The 19315-nt window shown below is 44.1% G+C and overlaps 1 protein-coding gene across 7 annotated transcripts in view; it reads left to right on the top strand.

The window, feature by feature from the left end:
* Nucleotides 1–15439, top strand: part of MYBPC1 (myosin binding protein C, slow type) — a 244050-nt gene extending 228611 nt beyond the window's left edge. For 5 of the 7 annotated variants that reach the window (XR_003856413.1, XR_003856412.1, XR_003856411.1 and 2 more), the window contains 4 exons: nucleotides 2892–3028; nucleotides 6884–7128; nucleotides 9851–9890; nucleotides 14299–15439. Coding sequence is in view for 2 of the 7 variants with exons in the window: in XM_029599714.1 (XP_029455574.1) it covers nucleotides 2892–3028; nucleotides 6884–7070; nucleotides 14299–14390 (416 nt within the window). In the remaining 5 variants the exon portion in view is untranslated. The remainder of the gene's footprint in view (nucleotides 1–2891; nucleotides 3029–6883; nucleotides 7129–9850; nucleotides 9891–14298) is intronic. The other 2 variants (XM_029599713.1, XM_029599714.1) reach the window with 2 other exon arrangements.
* Nucleotides 15440–19315: the final 3876 nt, after the last annotated feature.

The raw sequence follows: 19315 nt of genomic DNA, 5'->3' as shown, positions 1-19315 counted from the left end.
TGCCGACAGCTGGTGAACATGCCCTGGACTGGGTCAAAACTGGAGATTCACCCATACCAGCCCCATTGCCCGTGTGTTGAGCCTTTGGGTTCCAAGGACAAGCAGGACATAGGCAAGAGTCCCACAGGGCAAACAGGATAAGAAAGTCTGGGGCTGGGCCAAATTTAGGACAGGCAGCAGTAAGACAATTATCAGGTACAAGCCAAGGGTCAGGGAAGGCAGCAAGCAAAGAATAGACCAGGTCTGTAGCAGAGATCAGTGGTAGGCAGCAGGCAAGAGAGTAGTCCAGGGCCACAGCAGGGGTCAATACTGGGCAGATAGGTGAAGAACTGGGATGAAGCAAGGCTGGAGACAGAACTGGACAGGACTAATTGGACAGAGCAAAACAGGCTGGGCAAGGCATGGCAGGCTGGATGAGGCAAGGTAGGCTGGACAAGGCAAGGTAGGATCAGGAATGCTGGAGCAATATGCACTGCTGGAAGCAGGAGGACCTGTTGCCTAAGGCAAGGGAGAGCAGTGCAGGCAGGCCTTAAGTAACAGGGTTGGTGACATCATCTGTGAGCAGTGCAAGAGCACTTTCCCGCCACTAAGCCTTTATACTGCCTGCATCTATGGGAAGGCAGGCATTGGCAGCATCTCTGCTGTGATTGCAGCTCAGGGAGCTCGGGTCAGTGAGGGCAGTCGTGGGTCCTTCCCATGACTGCCCAGTGTTACATCTGGCATTTGCTGTCACCTTATCCACCTGTTTGGCCACCTTAAGCTCATCAGATATGATCAGCCCTAGATCAGGCTTCTCTTTCCTACTTAGAAGGATTTCAGCTCTTTGCTGTATCATTGGTGCCTATATGGATGAACAGCCTGGGGTAGTGGTCAGAGGGCCTGAGTTTCAGCAACCTTTTCTGTTATGTCTGAGAATCATGCGCGCAAAAATCTACTCCTATATTTTTATAACCTGCATGTGTATGATATACACAGGTTATAAAATATGCGCAAATGCACCTTGCAAGATGCGCACACATCTAAAAAAAAAAAAAAAATGCACGAATACATTGTGGGGCAGATCTTAAAACATACGAGCGGGCATAGATGCAAGGGGATTTACGCGCGCAGGTGGGGATTTTAAAAGGGTTACGCGCGTAAATTACGCACGTAACCCTTAAACCCCCCCGCGCCCTATTTTGCATAGGCTTGGCGGCACGCGCAAGCCCCGGGATGCGCGTATGTCCCGGGGCTTGCAAAACGGGTGGGGCGTGGGCGGGGCCACGGGCAGGGCCACAGTACGGGGCGTGTCCGGGGCGTGGTGGTGGTCCGGGGGCGTGGCCGAGTACCCCCACACAGCGTCCTGTGTCGGGGCCTGCCGCGCCGGCAGACAGCTGGGGCGTGCAAGTTACGCCTGCCAGAGGCAGCGCAACTCAACAAAATAAGGTAGGGGGGGGGATTTAGGTAGGGCTGGGGGGTGGGTTAGATAGGGGAAGGGAGTGAAAGGTGGGGGGGGGAGCAAAAAAAAGTTTCCTCCAAGGCCGCTCCGATTTCGGAGCGGCCTTGGAGGAAACAGGGAAAGCCATCGGGCCTCCCCTAGGACTCAGTGCGCGCAAGGTGCACATGTGTGCACCCCATTGAGCGCGCCGACTCTGGATTTTATAACATGCGTGTGGCAGCGCGCGCATGTTATAAAATCGGGTGTACATTTGTGCGTGCCTGATAACGCGCATGAATGTACCCCTCATGCGTAATTTTAAAAATCTGCCCCAGGGCTTTTAAAATTTACCCCTATGCATTTATCCTGATAAGTTCCGACTTATCCAAATAAGTAGTGACAATTATCCAGATAAGTCTTAAAAGCAACACTTACCCAGTTAAGTCAGATAGCTGGATAAGTCTTAAATAGTACTACTTAGGATTTATTTAGATAAATAGTTCTAGTTGAGGCTTATCTATCAGCGGGATAAGTAGTGCTTTTAAGACTTATTCAGCTAAGTAGCGGCTTTGTTGACCCTGCCCCAGAATGCCCCTGGCTCGCCCCCCTTTTTTGTTTTACATGGGGCAAATTTACTTATGAACCCTTACATATATGTGTATGTCTGAGGTTTATAAAATAGCATATATGCTGATTTTTACATGCAGAAATTCTGAAAATTCACCTTTAAGATAAGAGAGACAGTATGCATGCTGCAAATGAGATTCTAGCTATTAGGGTAACCAAAACATTTTTCAAAAGGTTAGTACCCTGATCACCAATGGAAAAAGTGGCACAGGTCCTCTAAAATCAGCTTTTGCATGGGAATCTTTAGTCAATATTTACAATTTGGGGAAGGGCATTATATTTTTGTGTGTGGTGCTTCAAGTAAATGAAGTGTGCTTCTTTCAAATGGCATTCATGATTTTTTTTATCACCATAAAAATATTTCAGGGTTGTTAAAATCAATCCCCTAGGAAGCAATGGCAACTGCATGACTGCAGGAGGTCTCAGGTCTGGATTTATAGCATTCTGGAGCACAAGTAAATATATCTGTGTCTGAGAATTCCAGGAAGCAAATAAAAGTCATTTCTATTTGGGGCGATTTGTGATCTGGTCTGCTAGCAGAGCAGAGGGTGATACTGGAGTATGGCTCCATTTCCTGTACCCCACAGATATCATTTCCCGGGCAATCTGAATATCTTTTCTGAGCCAAATATCTGGTGAATATTTTCTTTTTATGACAGGCTCTATTCAGTGAAACCCGTTTCCTGCTTTATGGCCTCCAGAGGCCAAAATGTATTTGGGTGACTCAAACACGTAAGATTTTTCCAAATGAAATGCATTCACAATAGTAAAGGCTCTTAAGGAGATGAATGTTCCAAAAGGAGCTTTAGAAGTAGCAATATATTATGTGCCTTTTTTTTTTTTGTAGGTAAACCCTACAAACGTCCAGATTACGATGACTTTAATTTCACTGAGGCTCCACAGTTTACTCATCCATTAGTTAACACAACCGCCGTTGCTGGTTACAATGTAACACTCAACTGCAGTGTCCGTGGAAATCCCAAGGTACGTTTTATTATGCCCCTAGGTAAAATCAGGTTCTTTGTTAGACAGTATAAAAGGTAGCACTATATGCACTTGATAATATATCATTCACTAAATATGCTATGTTCTGGGTGTGCTACAAGAAATATTACAAACTGTATTTTGATATTTTTAAGAGCAGGTCTATGGTAATACCCGATCTTCTAAGTCCAGTATCTTTTCGAATGCTCAAGTACTTAAGTTACTTATTTGCAAGGAGAGGGCTCGTTTCAAAGCTGTTTATCCAGGTGAATAGATATTTACCTGAGTAAAGTGGATGGACTGGAAAATCACATTCCTCAAACGCAACTTAAAAGTCTGTGCAGGTTCCGCCACAGTCATATGTTCAGCTCTGCAGAGGAAAAAAAACAGGCATTCCTGTGGATGTGTTTAAGCTTAAGAGGATAATTGCATGCGGCCCACTGATTTTTCCGATGTAGGCGTGCTCTTCTGCTGCCCCTGCCCCTCTTCCCCCTCCCCCCATCCACACAACTAGCAGGTGCAAGGTACACAGGCACCTTTAGCACAGTAAATTTGCACTTGCTAATTTTTAAAGAGAACCAATGAGAATTATGGGGTAGATTTTAAAAAAATAGCGCGGTCGCGTACTTTTGTTCGCGCAGCAGGGGCAAACAAAAGTACGCTGGATTTTATAAGATACGCGCATAGCCGCACGTATCTTATAAAATCCTGGATCGGCGCGCGCGTGGCTGCTGATTTAGGGCAGCCTGCGCGCGCCGAGCCGCGCAACCTGCCTCCGTTCCCTCCGAGGCCGCTCCGAAATCGGAGCGGCCTCGGAGGGAACTTTCCTTTGCCCTCCCCTCACCTTCCCCTCCCTACCCCTACCTAACCCACCCACCGGGCCCTATCTAAACCCCCCCCTTACCTTTGTCCCTCGAGTTACGCCTGCTAGAAGCAGACGTAAATCTATGCGCGCCAGCGGACTGCTGGCACGCCATCATCCAACCCAGGGGCTGGTCCGGAGGCCTCGACCACGCCCCCGGGCCGGCGCCACGCCCCTGGTCCCGCCCCCGAAACACTGCATCCCGCCCCCGAAACGCTGCGTCATTCGGCCCCGCCCCCGACACGCCCCCTTTAAAAAAAACCCCGGGACTTACGCGCGTCCCGGGGCTCTGCGCGCGCCAGCGGCCTATGCAAAATAGGCGCGCCGGCACGCGAGCAGGGCATTTAAAATCTGCCCGTATGTATCTCTGAAAATTTACATAGAGTGCATGCATCAGAAGCGCCCACCCGTACAGGCTGCATCTACGCAGGCTGTGAAAACTGCTCCCGAAATAAGTAACATTCTGCTATTTCATTTTCTTTTCCATACCAAGCATATCAAATGCTACAAACAGTAGATGCCACAACCATTCTATTTTATTAAACACCCAGCTCTGTAGTTAATTTCCTAAATGTTAACTAAATCCTTGTTACGATAATGTAAGTTAGCAATAAACTACAGGTAGGTGGGTGCTAATGCAGAAATTATTGTGCAAGATATTAAGTGGCATACTCTATATGCATGATATATCACAAAAGGAAAAATTTGATTCCAAAAAATCGTGTCACCTGTTACTTGAGGGAATCATTACAATATAAAAAAACCTCATCTTCTAAATTCAATAATCAATTAATGAAAACAAACTTATTAAAATGTATCACAAAAATGCAATATCAAATGTACAGGGAAATTGAACTTAATACATACGGTATATAGTCATCTGACACAAACAGAACTAACTATTATAAAAATCATTCACATACATGCATTCATACTTGCAAACACAGTTACACAGTACAATTTGAGAATTACACCAACTGTGAAAACCTGTGAGTGTTGAACAAACAGAATAAAGCTCAAAGTAGAACTTCTATTTGAGAAGAAAGAACAATTGTATCACTTCAATTAAATATAACAACGTTTCATTGGGATGCAATTTATCAGCTGCAAACATTGAGATGTGATTTACCTACTTAGGACATCTATTTTCAATCTGGCATTGAGTTTTTTTTTGTAACATTGCAAAATAGGTAATGTTTAAACATTTTACAGTTTGTTGCATTGTTCATGTTTTGATGTTGAATCACATTATTTTTTAATGAAACATTATTAATAAGTTTGTTTTCATTAATTCATTTTTGAAAGTAGAAGAGGTTTTTTTATATTGTAATGATTCCCTCAAGTAAGAGGATACTCTATAGGAATGTGAATCGTGTGTCCGATCGTTTTAACGATCTGGATCGGCTGGGGGGAGAAAAAAATCGGATCGGCATGATTTTTTTTTTTTTTTTTTTAAATCGTTTTTCTGAATAGTGCACATTAACGCAAGTTAGTGCGCACTATCAAAAAATTGTTACTTAATGGTTTAAAAGTAACATTTGAGGAAATGTTCGTTAGCTAGAGGTGCACACTAAGCCGCATATGCTTGGTGCTGTCCCCCATGGCCATTTTGCTAACAGATATAGCACGCACTAGCCAGAAAGAGAAAAAAGTGCCAGCAGGCTGCAGCAGTGACAGTGCCAGCAGTGGCCACTGGCCACTAGCCAGTCTAGCCTCAGCCTGCACTTTAAATTTAACCACTGTAAATATAATAAATTAATAATAAAGTTTTTTGTTTAGTTTTTCTATAGTATGTTAATGTTTTGAAGCTCAGGTTGCAAGTTTCTTTATTAAATGTTTTGTTTCACTAAAGTAGAATATAGAGAAGTACTTAATTTCATGTTATGTAAAGTTTCTTACTTTCTTTAGTTTAATACACAAAGTACTTCATTTTATTTTATTCTACTCTAGTGAAAAAAAAGTTTAGTTTAACACAGGAACTGCAAACGAGCACAGTGAATGGGAGGGGGGGTGGGGGGGAGACAGCCCCTGCATTCAGCAGCTCTGATTTTCTGAAGAGATCTGTCCTTCAGAGACCAGGGAGTGGGACTGCTTGGCCCTTCATCTCCCCCTTTCCCTTCCCTTTGTCAAGCTACCAACCTTTTTCATTTCCCATCCCCCCAACCATCACCTCAGTGGGAACCTTGGTAACATCAATAGATAAGAGGGCAGCCAATAGGAACACATATTCATTCCTAACTGACCTGAAAAGTGTCAAATTGTATCATTTTCTGTTAGTGCGCACTAACCCGATTAACAATTTTTTTACGATAAATCGGGGAAATTTCTATTGTATCGCACTCTTTAACGATTAATGACGATATTAAAAATATCGAACGATAATTTAAATCGTTAAAAAACGATTCACATCCCTAATACTTTATATGCAACCATGAAGCACAGTAAAGTCTTTCTGGCTGTATACCCATTAGTGGCTAACTGTGGTTATAAATGGACAATATGGGATATAAAAAATAAAAATGTTGGCATTTTATAAGCAATTAGGCAGAAAGATCCTGGATGGTGATTTAGTAATGGAATGTAAAGCAGTCATATCTGTTCAATAACTGCACTCTGTTTCCTAGTGCCACTGACTTATAAATGCAGTAATCAGAAAAATCGATATTTGTAATAAAAAAAGAAAAAGAAAAAAATCTTTCCATAACCCACTCTGTTCTTGAGTTAGGCTTGATAATGTATGAGTTATGTTTAATCATTTGAAGACTATTTTAAAATGAATTGCCCTTGAAAATCCTAGCATTAAGCTCTTCTTTTCACTGCATGGCACCCGTTTTATTTTAATTACAATACCAGTTTTCATGGTAGGAAGGAGCTTAGGTAGTCAGCAGATTCTTTGCTTTACAATTCACTCATTTTATAAAATGAAATCCTACAAATTATGCAACAAAAACAAGTAGTTTGTATGGTTTGGTTTTGTTTTTTTTTACTCATAGCCCAAAATAACCTGGTTGAAGAATAAAATAATTATACAGAATGACCCAAGATATAGAATGTTTAGCAACCAGAGCGTCTGTACTTTGGAAATCCGCAAACCAAGCCCTTATGATGCTGGGACATACACCTGCAGAGGAATCAACGCGCTGGGGGAAGCAGAGGTTGATTGCAAACTAGAGGTCAAAGGTAAGAGGAATCAACACGCTGGGGGAAGCAGAGGTTGATTGCAAACTAGAGGTCAAAGGTAAGGTCTTTGACAGAAATGTAATCCATCTTCCTGCCAAAGGTCAGGCCTAAATCATCTGCATGTACATACAATTCATAATATCCCCTCTTCAGACCTAGCAGATAGAATACAAAGCTAACAGTAAAAGATGTGGAAGATTTTAAAATCTGAATTTAAACTGGATATCATTAGGTTAGTCAGGTCAAGATGATGATTTTTGAGACTCGGACAGCACATCAGCTGTCCGAGTCTCAAGACTGAATTCTTTTTTTTATTTTGTTTCTAAGCTAGAACAAGAAATAAGTGGTTTTCTGGCTCTGTGTAAAAAAAAAAAACAAAAACCCCCACTTCCTGCTAAATTCTGCTTCCTGTTATTTTGATAGTTTCAATTGTGTACCCTCAATAGCTTTTCAGATCCAGTGACAGCTGTGACATGTGTCGCCCTTTGTGGTGTCATTGTTTCATGCATTACTATTAGGGCCAAAAGAAGCATTTGCCCAGCTAGCAAACCACAGAGAGAGAGACTGGCGCCATCTGCGGTCATCAGACTTGCTGTTAACATTCTCTCCTAATGAACCCGCCAGGAATCAAGCCAGTCCTGAATATGTTTGCAAGCATCTGAAACGCTCTAACCACACTCTGCAAGTCATTTGCTTTGACCACATGCAGAGAAATGAGCGGGAGGGATATTTTCTCATCTCTCCAGTGAAGTAGATTTCTCTGGGACTGAAGAATCCTTGATCTTTGACTCAGTCATTAGCTCCCTGCAGCACTCAGGGATCTCAAAACTTGATCTTAATCTGACTCCAGTTGAAGTTTTCATAGCGCTTTTTTTCTGTTCTGGATCACACAATGACAGAATTGTGTGATGTCTAAATATTTAGACATCAGTATCTAGAGCTGTGATGTTTTGACCCATGTCTGATTGCCACCAGGCTCACCTGAACTGCTGGTCCTATCCTGTAATTGTTACTTGTACATGGATCAGCTAATCGTAATGAGATTTTACTTATGGGTTGCTGTTTAAGCACTTATGTTTTGTGTGAGATTGAACTTCTCTTCTATATTTGAAATCTTCTCTTACTAAAAGCAGTGGATAATTTATGCAGTTAGGTTTTTTAGGTTTTAACTGATAAAACTCCCCTGCTGCAAAAAAAACAAAAACAAAACAAGGGTGGTGATGGGGAGGAAGGTGGATGTTTCGAGAGAGATGGGGACAGTGGTGAGGAGACAGCTGAGCATGGTGTCGTGGGGAGAATACCCCCAAACCACTGATCAATTTTATATCTAAAAAGACATCTAAAATAGGTAAAAGAAAAAAAAAATAAACCCTGGAACGTATACATTATAAACGCCTAAAAACAGATGTCCTATACGTATCATAATATAGGCAGCCAGGACATTCACTCGCTCGCATCCCTCCCCCCCGTTTACAACTAAATAACACACTTGACAGCAAGTTGGAAACAACAGGGCCGCAGCTTTATTACAAAACACCGGAGGAGCCCGAGCCATTTACATCGCATTAATTAATATCCAGTAACCATCCGCCACCACCCAGCCAGATGGCCAGCACTAGCCGCCCGGCTAGTTTTTCCAAAGTCTTCCACAAACTTGTGACCCCCCCCCCCCCCGCCACCTCCCAGCAAGGAGCCCATAATCGACAACTGCGCCCAGCAGTCTTCCAGAGTCGGGTTGTAACAGGAACGAAGCTTAACAGTGAATCAAATAACTTAGAACCCAAGTGGCTCGGGCCATCCGCCTCGATAACAAAGTCCGTCTCCCGTCCCCCTCCAGCTGCGACAGAACCAAACCCCTTATAACACTGCAATAGAATAACAGAAGCAGGACGGGTGGGAGGGAAGCGACCTAACAGCTGCAGAGATGCTCCAACTGGCATCTCTCAGCTAAAACCCACGCCCCCAACCCATGCGTCATCCCCCTAACCCACCAATGGCACACGGCCAGCACATGTTTTTAAACTAACGGCTGGCCAGCCGACAGGAGACTGTCGGCTGGCATCAGCCACCCCCCATCCCCCCCTCCCATCTCCCCGCGCTGAGGATCTGCTCAGATTCCCCTACTCACACCCCCTCCCCCCCCCCCCGGCACCATACTACGTGCCCCGGGCCTGCTCCCCGAGTGGAACCTGGCACCATATTACCTTGGCCGACCGGGCACAAGGCACAGTCGACCTCCCATTCCTCTGAGTAAGCACATAAGGACCCTTGTGTATATAATGTGTGTGGGATGTGGGAGTATGTTATAAATAATTTATTATACATATATGTATATAATACATATATAAGTATATATGTTAAATATGGAGGCATGTAAGTTAATAGCTTTATTATTCCAATGCAAGTTAATTTTACTATTCTGATTTTGAATGTGTATATCTAGAGAGAGATGATGTATGTGTTTCTACCATCATGTAATATATATATGGGGGGGGGGGGATTTTCTAAAAGCAATATTTTATCGTTACCAATCAGTTGCTGAAGCCGGTATTTGCATATTAATAAAGCTTTTCCACATTAATAATCATTTTGGAGGTGGCATTTCCATCCCTGCCTTCAATTTCCTGTCTGCTTTTATTTCGTACCCGTTTTACATGACTAAGGATTTAAAAACATCATTTTCTTTCCATAGCTGCTGCCATCCGATAAGTGCTCTACTCATGCCTTAGCAATTCAATGCTTACCACTTCTTTCTCTCTCTCTCTCTCTCTCTCCCTCAGTTACACAATAAGGATTTGTGAGTGTCTGTTGTCACCTAAGGTAAGCTTTCATATGGTCAAGGCATATGAAGCTTATGTCTGTCATCAGAGGTCATACGATGCCTAAAAAGTATGGCAGGATTTTCATTATTCAACGTAATGAAAATGAGTCTCATTTTTTTTATTTCTAAATCAATAACCTGAAAGTGATCATGGTAGGTTTATATTTCTTTGAACGGCTAGAACTAATAGTTCACGATTACTAACGCTACTCGTCACTCCCTAATGGCGTCTCTCTTGTATGTGGCACAGCCAGCCTGGCTTCCAATAGCAAAGGCTTTGGTGGCGTATAAAAGGGCACAGGGTCAGATCAGAGGACAGGGATGAGAGAGAGCCGCTCTGTGCTTGCAGCACAAAACGAGCCCCGGCAGAATGGGTGTCATTTTTACTTCATTTTGTGAAAACACTGTTAGAGACTTGTTGAAGAGTAAGGCAAAGCATGTTGTTATGTAAAGTTCTGACAGGGCATGCTCTTTCGAATGTACCACACTGTGCAACGTTTACTAGGGCACAATTGTCCAGGAAGTTCATTGGACTGAATTAATATGTATGCTTTCATGGCGCATTCCTTAACTACATTAGAAGAGGGCAATAATCAAAAGATTTAAGGTGGATACATGTAAAATTGTACTTGCAGAAATTACTCTTCCCCCCTCCTTATCAGGCTGAGGCAATCATCTGGATTTCGGCGCATAGTTTTAATGGTCAGACCGATGCAGTAAACTAATGCTATGCTAATGCATCGGGACTTTATAAAAAAGCATGTTAAATGTAGAGTGTGCATTGGGCATAAGCTTATGCCTAAGCATAAGCTTATGCCCAATGCACAATCCCGTGGCCTCGGCCAAGACCCAGGCAACATCCCAGGCCCCCCCCCCCCCAAAAAAAAAAAAAAAAAAAAAAAAAAAAAGTTTTGCTGAGGTTGGGAAATTTCCCGAATGACATTTACCTGACCCGTCTGGGGATCTGATGCTGCAGCCAGGCCAGGTCCTGACACCCGGGCCTCAGCCTACACCAAGGTCTGGGCCCAAACTTGATGCTGGGGCCCAGTCTGGAGCCTGAGCTCCGACAATTTGGTCTGGCCCAAAGGCAGGGTACCGATACCTGGGTTAGGTCAGAACCTGGGCCCAGGCCCAATTCTGGGGCTTGACCTAGGGACCAGGTCCCGATGCCTTGGTCTAGGCCAGCGGCGGATTCCCGATGAAGACCGGGGATTCGCCGCCCAGGCTGGCCCAGGAGATACCACGTGGTCTGCCGAGTACGGCTCTGTCACGGCCGCGCCCTGCAGACCATATAACTAGCGCGACCGACCCACCAGGGGATTCCCGATCCCCCGGTGGGCCAATACGCCCCTGGTCTAGGCGCAAGTTCAGGTGTCAGGACTAAGCCTCCAGACTGACCCCCAGCTTTGGGTCTGGGCTGTGGAGGCACAGGAGTTGGTACCCAGCCGAGGCCGAGGCCTTCAACTTTCGGCCTTGTGTAGAGCCTAGGTTGAGGTCGTAGCAATCTACCATGGCCTAGGCCTACGCAAGGCTGAGACTTTGGCCTGGGCCTAGCCCTCGTCAGTGGATGCCTACCGGACTGAGTAAGGGTGGACCAGGGAGGATCCTGGCTTGGCATTTTTGTGGGTGGGAGGGATGGGTGGGAAGGATGGGAGGCCCCATTACCTTTTTATTTTTTCGTTTTTGAGTTTGGGTTTTTTTTTCATGTTTAATTCAGTTTTTTTAAATGAAAAAAAAAATTAAACATTAAGGGCCGGATTTTCAAAAGGTTACGTGTGCTGGGCCTATTTTCAAAAGGCCCAGTGGCGCGCGTAAAGCCCCGGACGCATGTAAGTCCCGGGGCTTGCAAAAAGGGGCGGGGCGGGGGCAGGGTCTACTGCTCCTGGCACAGCGGCCATTTGCCGCTGTGTCAGAGATCGCGTGCCGGGAATCGTCCGGCGCTAGCAACTTGCGCCTGCCTGGAGCGAGGCGCAAAAGGTAAACCAAAAATTTTGGGGAGGTTGGAGTAGGGCCAAGGGCGGATAGGTTAGGGGAAGGGGGTGGGAAGGTCAGGTTAGGGGGAAGGGAAGTTCCCTCACAGGCCTGGGAGGGAATGGGGGAAGGCTGCGCGGCTCGGCGCGTGCAAGGTGCACAATTGTGCACCCCCTTGTGCGCGCCGACCCCAGATTTTATAACTTGCACGCACAAGTTATAAAATCGGGTGTACGTGTGCACGCGCTGGGTAGCGCGCGCACACGTACACCCGCGCGCAACCTTTTAAAATCTACCCCTAAATGAAATGTTATTTGTGGGGGGAAAATACCCCGAAAACTAAACAAAACACGTTTTCTACCCCTGCCCATCCCTAGAACATAATACACTTAGAAAAGGTCAGAGAAGGGCAACCAAGATGATTGAAAAAAAAACTTCCATATGAAGAAAGCATCAGAAAACTAAAACACTTTAGCCTGCAAAAGAGGCAACTGAGGAGAGGGATGATAGAGGTATAAAAAACCATGAAAGGTATGGAAAAAGTACCTGAGGAAACAGTTTTCTCGATTTTTTATAAATACAAGAACTAGGGGGCTTGAAATGAAATTATCAGGCAGCATATTTAAAACAAACAGAAGGAATTCACACAATGCATAGTGCCACAGGACACTGTGGGGGGCAAATGTTTAACTGGGTTCAAAAAAGTAGCTCCCTAAACCATGACTGTTGGAAACGTGCAGTGTTTGACAAAGGATGGACCCATTCCACCCACATTGCCTGGCTGTCTCCTATACACTTCTAAGCATCTGCTGCTTGCCATCCCTGGACACGGTGCGCTAGAGTAGATGGACCGTTGGTCTGACCTAGGTTGCCAGTTCTTATGACCCATGCACATCTACCAGCTCCCTGTGTGGCCCGTACCATCTCAACACAAATTCTGTGATAGTACGGTGAAATAGTTTGGACGAACATCAATAGATTTTTATGAGTTCTTACCTCAGCCTTCCAACCTGATGTCTTAAGTATGTCCTTGTGGTTTACCCATATAGAAGGGACCTGCTGAGATGGCTACAGATTCACTTGCCTGTGACTAATGTGTGAGCTTTGGGCAGTCCCTGGGATTTTTCATTATCTGCTACCTCAGCCCCTTCTATACAGTGTGCTACAGCAACCTCACATGGCCAAGACAGGATACAGCTTTCAGAGAAGGTGTACAGTTTCAGTAGTGCACTTTGGCTAGAAAGCAATGCAGTACAATCATTGGCTAACATTCCCCCGAAGCCACCTGTTGCTTTAAGAACCTGTACCTTTTATGGTCTAAGGCAGTGCTTCTTAACCCAGTCCTCGGGGACTGGTTTGAGTGACTGGTCTAATGAGGTGAAACCAGAGTCAAATTGGTAATGGATGCTAAATGATGCAAACATGTAGGTCATCATTGTTTCTGTGATATCTGCTGTGACATCACAATGCACCAAGATGTGACAAAATAACAGGACCTGCTGAATGGGCATTGTACAGGGTACAAGAAATAGGAGATAGACTGATGATGACCTTGCCCTGTGTCAGCACTGCAAGCAGTATTTATTTACACTACATAAAATGCCTTAGTTCCAATGTTGGAGGGTGAGGGGGGATTACCCATGAGCAACTGGAGTAACACTTTCTGGCCAGCAACGGAGCAGTATTACCAGCATCAGCCTCTCGTTCCTTGTCCACGTCAGACAAAATGTGGTGTAATAATCACTCTTATTGAAAAAGGGTAGGAAGCAGAATGGTGGTTCCCATATGTAAGTTGAGGCGTCCTGAGAGCTTCAATGTAAGTGATCCCTCCCTTGCATGTCCTCCATACCACCATCATTAGGTGAGCATTTCCACAAAAAAAAAAAAACAATTTTTGAAGATTATTCATGTATTTTTTTCAGTCTAGGTGTTTTTCCTACTAATCATCCTTTCTTCAAAACTTTGCAATAGTTGATAATAATTTAAGAGAGCAATCTGCACCTACATCCAAAGAACAAAGAAGAGGATAGGGTAGAGAATGGTCAGAGACATTGGCTTTGAGATGTCTGATTTATTTTATTGGATTTAGAACCATTTTCTTTTCAAGCATCTGGTGTTAGAAGAATTCAATTTGCAAAACCAAGAAGAGATACAGGCCACTTTAAAGGGCATTTTCTTTTCATCACAGTAATAAAAAGACCACACAAAAGTCTAAATTTGTGGGCAGATGTAGTAAGCCTTAGCTCCTGTACAAAAAAAAAAAAAAATTGCTCCAGTATTACATTTGCACTTTTCCAAAGGCAAAGCATCTATGAAAATGCTGAAACTTTTTCATAAATAAATGCAGAGCAAATTTTGCACGTCAGCAAGTGTTTGCTGTGTCTGCTTTGTCATGGTTTGACTTTTCATTTTATGTCCTTTCTGTTTATACCGCAGGCAGTCTAACTTTCACTGGACTTCTAATGCAGGGTGTGCCCCCTACAGTAATCGACGCCTACATGAAAGAGTTGAAAGCAAGCAAACCTTAGAAGATAGCAGCAGGTCCGGCCATTCAATTTTTATTTTTTTTTTGCCACTGCACTGGAAGCCAGCAGCCAGTTCTACAGTGCCTTTGGTTTTTTTTTTTTTTTGTAATAGCAGCACACAAAAAATGAGTGTGATCCTTTTCTCTTTCCTCCCTCCCTCTCTGTAGTTGAAAATCTGTGTATGCATGGATTACTTTTGGGGTGAATAAAAAAAAAGTCAACATCCACGTTCAGATTATCCTCGTTTTCTGCTTGGTATAGTGTGTAAACTAAAGGAAATGCAAACTATGGACTAACTTCGATATGGGCTCAACGTCTCCACTAAATTGTGCTAGATATATTTTGATAATGAAGCTGATCTTGAAGCATGTGCTCCTTTTGCTAATTGGTATTGTGTTTCAGTTGGGGTTGTTTACTAAGTACTTCCATTTGTTCATGTTGTCGGATTGCCATTTTTAGGGCTATATTTTTCACCCAGGGTTGATTTACTTGCGTTTTTCTTTAGTTTTATTCTTGCCATTTTGAAAGCAGTAGGAGATTATATTATGCTCACAGTTGTATCTTTAAAAATTGTCCTCTCTGGGGAGGGTCACTCTACAGTTGTTCGTAATCCTGGTGGGGGGGGGGGGGGGGGGGGTTAGCATGATTTCCTGATGCTGAACAGCAAGGCATCACCATGGTTTAACTGAAGCCATAAAGGTAGGAATGGCTACAGTGAAGGCATTTTGAAAATGTATATGAATTGAAACAGGACATTAAAACACAAAATTGGCTATCTTGATGCTTAAAAAAACCCCTGTTGATCATGCAGCTACTTTAGTATTTCAATGGATTGGTACACATGCTTTTTTTCATATTGTGCCACAGTACTTCATGTCAATTGGACAGTCTATTAAGAAATGATAAACAGGGATTTTCCCCTTCAGAAAGCAAATTTTATGTTTTATGAAATGTACAATAAACATGATATACTTTTAATCCACCAAAATATTGTAAAGTTTGTTATTGTCCTTTGCAAATGTAGCCACATAAAGCTTGTTTCAACCTGTTCATTGATGTATTATCGAAGCATGACTCAGTTCCTTGTCTTAAATGAAAGTATGAGTCCATTTTCATGGAAGCGCCGGGCATGCTTCAGGGGAGAAGTTCTGGTAAAAGGCATCACAATAGGAAACTGGAGAGAGGGCAGATGCAGGGCCAACCATTAAGAGGAGTCTCTTCACAGACAGGAATAATGGATGCAAGGCACAGCCCCCCAAGCGTTGGAAGAAGTGAAGATATCAATGGCGGGGAAATGAGGGTAAAACCAGAGATCGCCTAGAGTCAGGGACTTCTCAGCAAGGGCCTCAAAAAGAGGTCTGGTTTTCAGGATATCCATGAACATTCATCGACTTATTTACATACACGTGGGCTACGAACCGAGCTGAACACCAGACCTGTTTGTGTGGACCGATGAGAAGAGAGCCCCTGACGCTGACTTGGTGGTATCGCAAGAGGAAAGTGGGGAGATGAGATGGGCCTTGTGGTTATTCAACTGCCACATCTTCCACGGAAGACAAGTGTGACACATCCCATTAAATCCAGCGCACATAACATTGATGCTGCCTACTCTAGAAACACCAACCATGTTGACCACAGCACCAATTCTCTCCGATGTGAATGGGAAGTTTGGAAAATGATGTAACGAGCAGGGCCAGATTTATGAGTTTGGTGCCCATGGGCAGCAGTGAAGAGGGGAGAAAAAGAGTGCCACAACCCTAAAGCAAGAGTAGGAGCGTCTTTGGCCCAGGTATTTAGTGCCTTCAAAATGTGGGGCCTTGTGCCATTGCCTATGCCTAAATCTAAGCCTAGTAACAATAGATCAAAGTATCTAACTATAAGGAAAAGCAAGGCACTCCGTTGTGCTTAGAGCCAAAAAAAAATAAAAAATTAAGGCATATTCCTAAAGATAGACAGTGTCTAGGAGTATACCACCCCTGGACACTGTTGCTGTTGTGCCCCCCCCCCCCCCTCCCAGGGAAGGTCAGACAATAGGGAGTAGGAGGGGAGGAGGGGTAAGGCAGAGCCTGTGGCAGCTCAGGCACAGATTCTATGGCAAAAATTGGAAAAATCCGAAGCACACTGGCAAACATTTCCATCTTTCAAATTATAAAAAGTGATTTTCCAACCTCACTTGTGTCTGCATAATTTGTTATAGAGATACAAGCAAGGTGAGGAAAAGGGGATCTTGAGTATTAGTCTAGGAAGGAGATCTCAGGGATGAGTAGAAGAGAAGGGGAGGGTGGGAGGACCAGAGATGGGGAGAAGAAAGGAAGAGGACTAGGAATGGGGTGAGGAGAAGGCGAAAGGACTGGGGATAGGAGGAAGGATTATGAGAGGGAGAGAGGACTGGGGATGGGGGAGGGAGAGATAGAAAGGACTGGGGATAGGAGGAAGGAGTATGAGGGATGGGGATGGGGGAGGAGAGGTAGAAAGTAACGGGGATGGGGAGGATGGGATATGGGGAAGGTAGAGGGAAGGGGGAAATCAGGAATCTGGGATGGGAGGAAAAGAGGGGGAGGGAGGGAGGTTCTGGGATTGGGAAAGAGGGGGTGGGGTTCCAGGATCTGGAGAGAAGGGAGAGGAAAGAAGGGAGGATCCAGGATGTGGGGGGTAGAATCTGAATTGCAGTGGGTGCGGGAGAGGGAAGGAGAGGAGGGAGGTATCCTTGCTGTGCTCTGCTCCTGTTCCCCCTTACAACTCCTTTCTAGCCTCTCAATCTGACACACACACACCAGCATCAATCCCTTCTCCCTCTCACACACACAAACACTGATCCCTTCCCCCCCAATCGGATCCACTCGCATTCCTCAGCCTCTCTCCTCACCCCCGATGATCCCCATTCAGCCCCTCCAAATCTTGCCAAATTGATCCCTCTTTGCTCTCTAATTCTCCAGGCTCACCCCTTTCCCATTTTGTTCCCTGCATGCTGACTGGGAAGATCAGGAAGCAGAGAGCATTTCTCTGGCTGAGTGAGATTCAGCAAAGCTGGAAGGCAATAAATCTTCAGCCAGCCTGCTGCCACCTCCAGATTTTTGCCACCCTAGGCCCAGGCCTTGTGGGCCCATTGACAAATCCAGGCCTGCCTAAAGATAAGCGACGGTGTTGTGATTCCTGACAAGAAATCAAAACATCATTTTATCACTGATTTAGAATATTTATTATTTTTTTCATTACACGGAGCACCCTGGCTTCTTCTTATATTTATTGGGTGGTCATGGTTCATCATCACTGTGGCCATTAAGCACTCGGTTTGAGGACATTATTAATTATATTATCCTGCTACAGTATCGTTTTCTAATTTTAGATCAAATGATATGCCATGTTGTCGTTTTTTTATTGTATTTTTGCATGGATACTTCTCATTCTGGGCCAGATTTACTAACTTTTTTCCCCCAAGGACACAAAATGGGGGGGAAAAAAGCCTGAGGCCCTGTGTGTATCAATCACCCAGATTTTGTAAAGGTGCCTCATTTGAGAAACTCTTGATAAAGTCAAACCGACAAAAACAATATTGAAATCAGTTTGCAGAGCTGAAGAAGGTGATAACTGTGCACTTGATACATTAACCAATATGTAAAAAAATGACTAGTCTGACAAATCAGATGCAGGCAAACCATTGCATGCGGTGCCCAAAAGCTCCATTAAAATCAGTACGTTTGGTTTCTACCCTGATGGAATACTCCCTTCTTTTTTTTTTTTTTTGGAAGATTTGCACCAGACCCATGAGGTGAAATCAGGACACATGTGAATTTTATTTAAAGTTTATTGTTTGTTATTGAATGCAAGGCACAGGAAAAAGAGCACTGGATTGTTTTGGTGCCGTAATCTTTTAGAAAAGGCTGAAATCCTGAAATTTACTGCAGGCGTCTGTTGATATAATCTGCAAAGTGAAGAGGAACTAAGTTTTGATAAACACATGAGGCGGAGTAGATTCCTCTGTACTGGTGCTGAGGATGGCGGGCCGATGATTATCCCTGAAACAATACCAACTCCCAGTGCTTTCTTCCATCTTTGGAGACTTTTAACCCATAACACGTGAGACAACGTGGGCTCTACCTCTGATGGAGCCGAACGCAATTCAGGAGACCTGATCAAATCACAGCAGAAAACGAAGGGGAAATGGCCTGGAAGGCATTGCAGAACTATTGTGGACACTAGCCAAGGTGTGTCAGATAGAAAAAAAAAAAAGACATTCTATATGTTTCCTTGAGTGTTCACTATTAGGAGAGCATCATCTCCAGAATACTGGTGAGACCTAAATCAGAAAGTACCTTTGTTAGTTTTTATGCACTGCTGTTTGTAAGCGTTACCTATGTAATAAGCAAATTTATAGAACTACCATACAAACCTCCCCTCTGTTGTTTAGCACTCTTTGTTGTGAGTTATTGGGCAAAGCTGCACCTGTGGCTTCATGTTGGCTGCCTAGCCCATTCAAGTGACTGATACACAACTGCCTCATGGCACTGAATCAACCATCACATGCATATAGTGGTGCCTAAAAACATATAAAATAATGGCATAACAGTGGCAATGGAAGTGTTTATTAAATAAATAAAAATATATGCTTTATGTGTATGCTAGTAGGGTTTTTTTGTTCTGTTAGATTATCTCAAACCTAAAATTTTCATTGGTAGCTGACATTCAGGTACAGTAGGCAGTTCCCTTCCCCCAGAGGACTCACAATCTAAGCCTGTATCTGAGGCAATGGTGCGAGAAGTGATTTGTCCAAGGTCACAAGCAGCGTCAGTGGGAGAAGCAGGAAGTGAACCCTGGTTTCCCTGGTTCTCAGCCTGATCGTTAGCTACTAAGATACGCCTCCACTCTACAAACTCCCCACTCCCCCCCTTTTTTTTTTAGGTGTGTTTCATTAGCATGAATGGGCCTAC

Source organism: Rhinatrema bivittatum, chromosome 4 (genome assembly GCF_901001135.1).
Source record: "Rhinatrema bivittatum chromosome 4, aRhiBiv1.1, whole genome shotgun sequence".
Lineage (NCBI taxonomy): Eukaryota > Metazoa > Chordata > Amphibia > Gymnophiona > Rhinatrematidae > Rhinatrema > Rhinatrema bivittatum.
The sequence above is the reverse complement of the archived record's forward strand: the minus strand, read 5'-3'. Positions and strand labels throughout refer to the sequence as shown.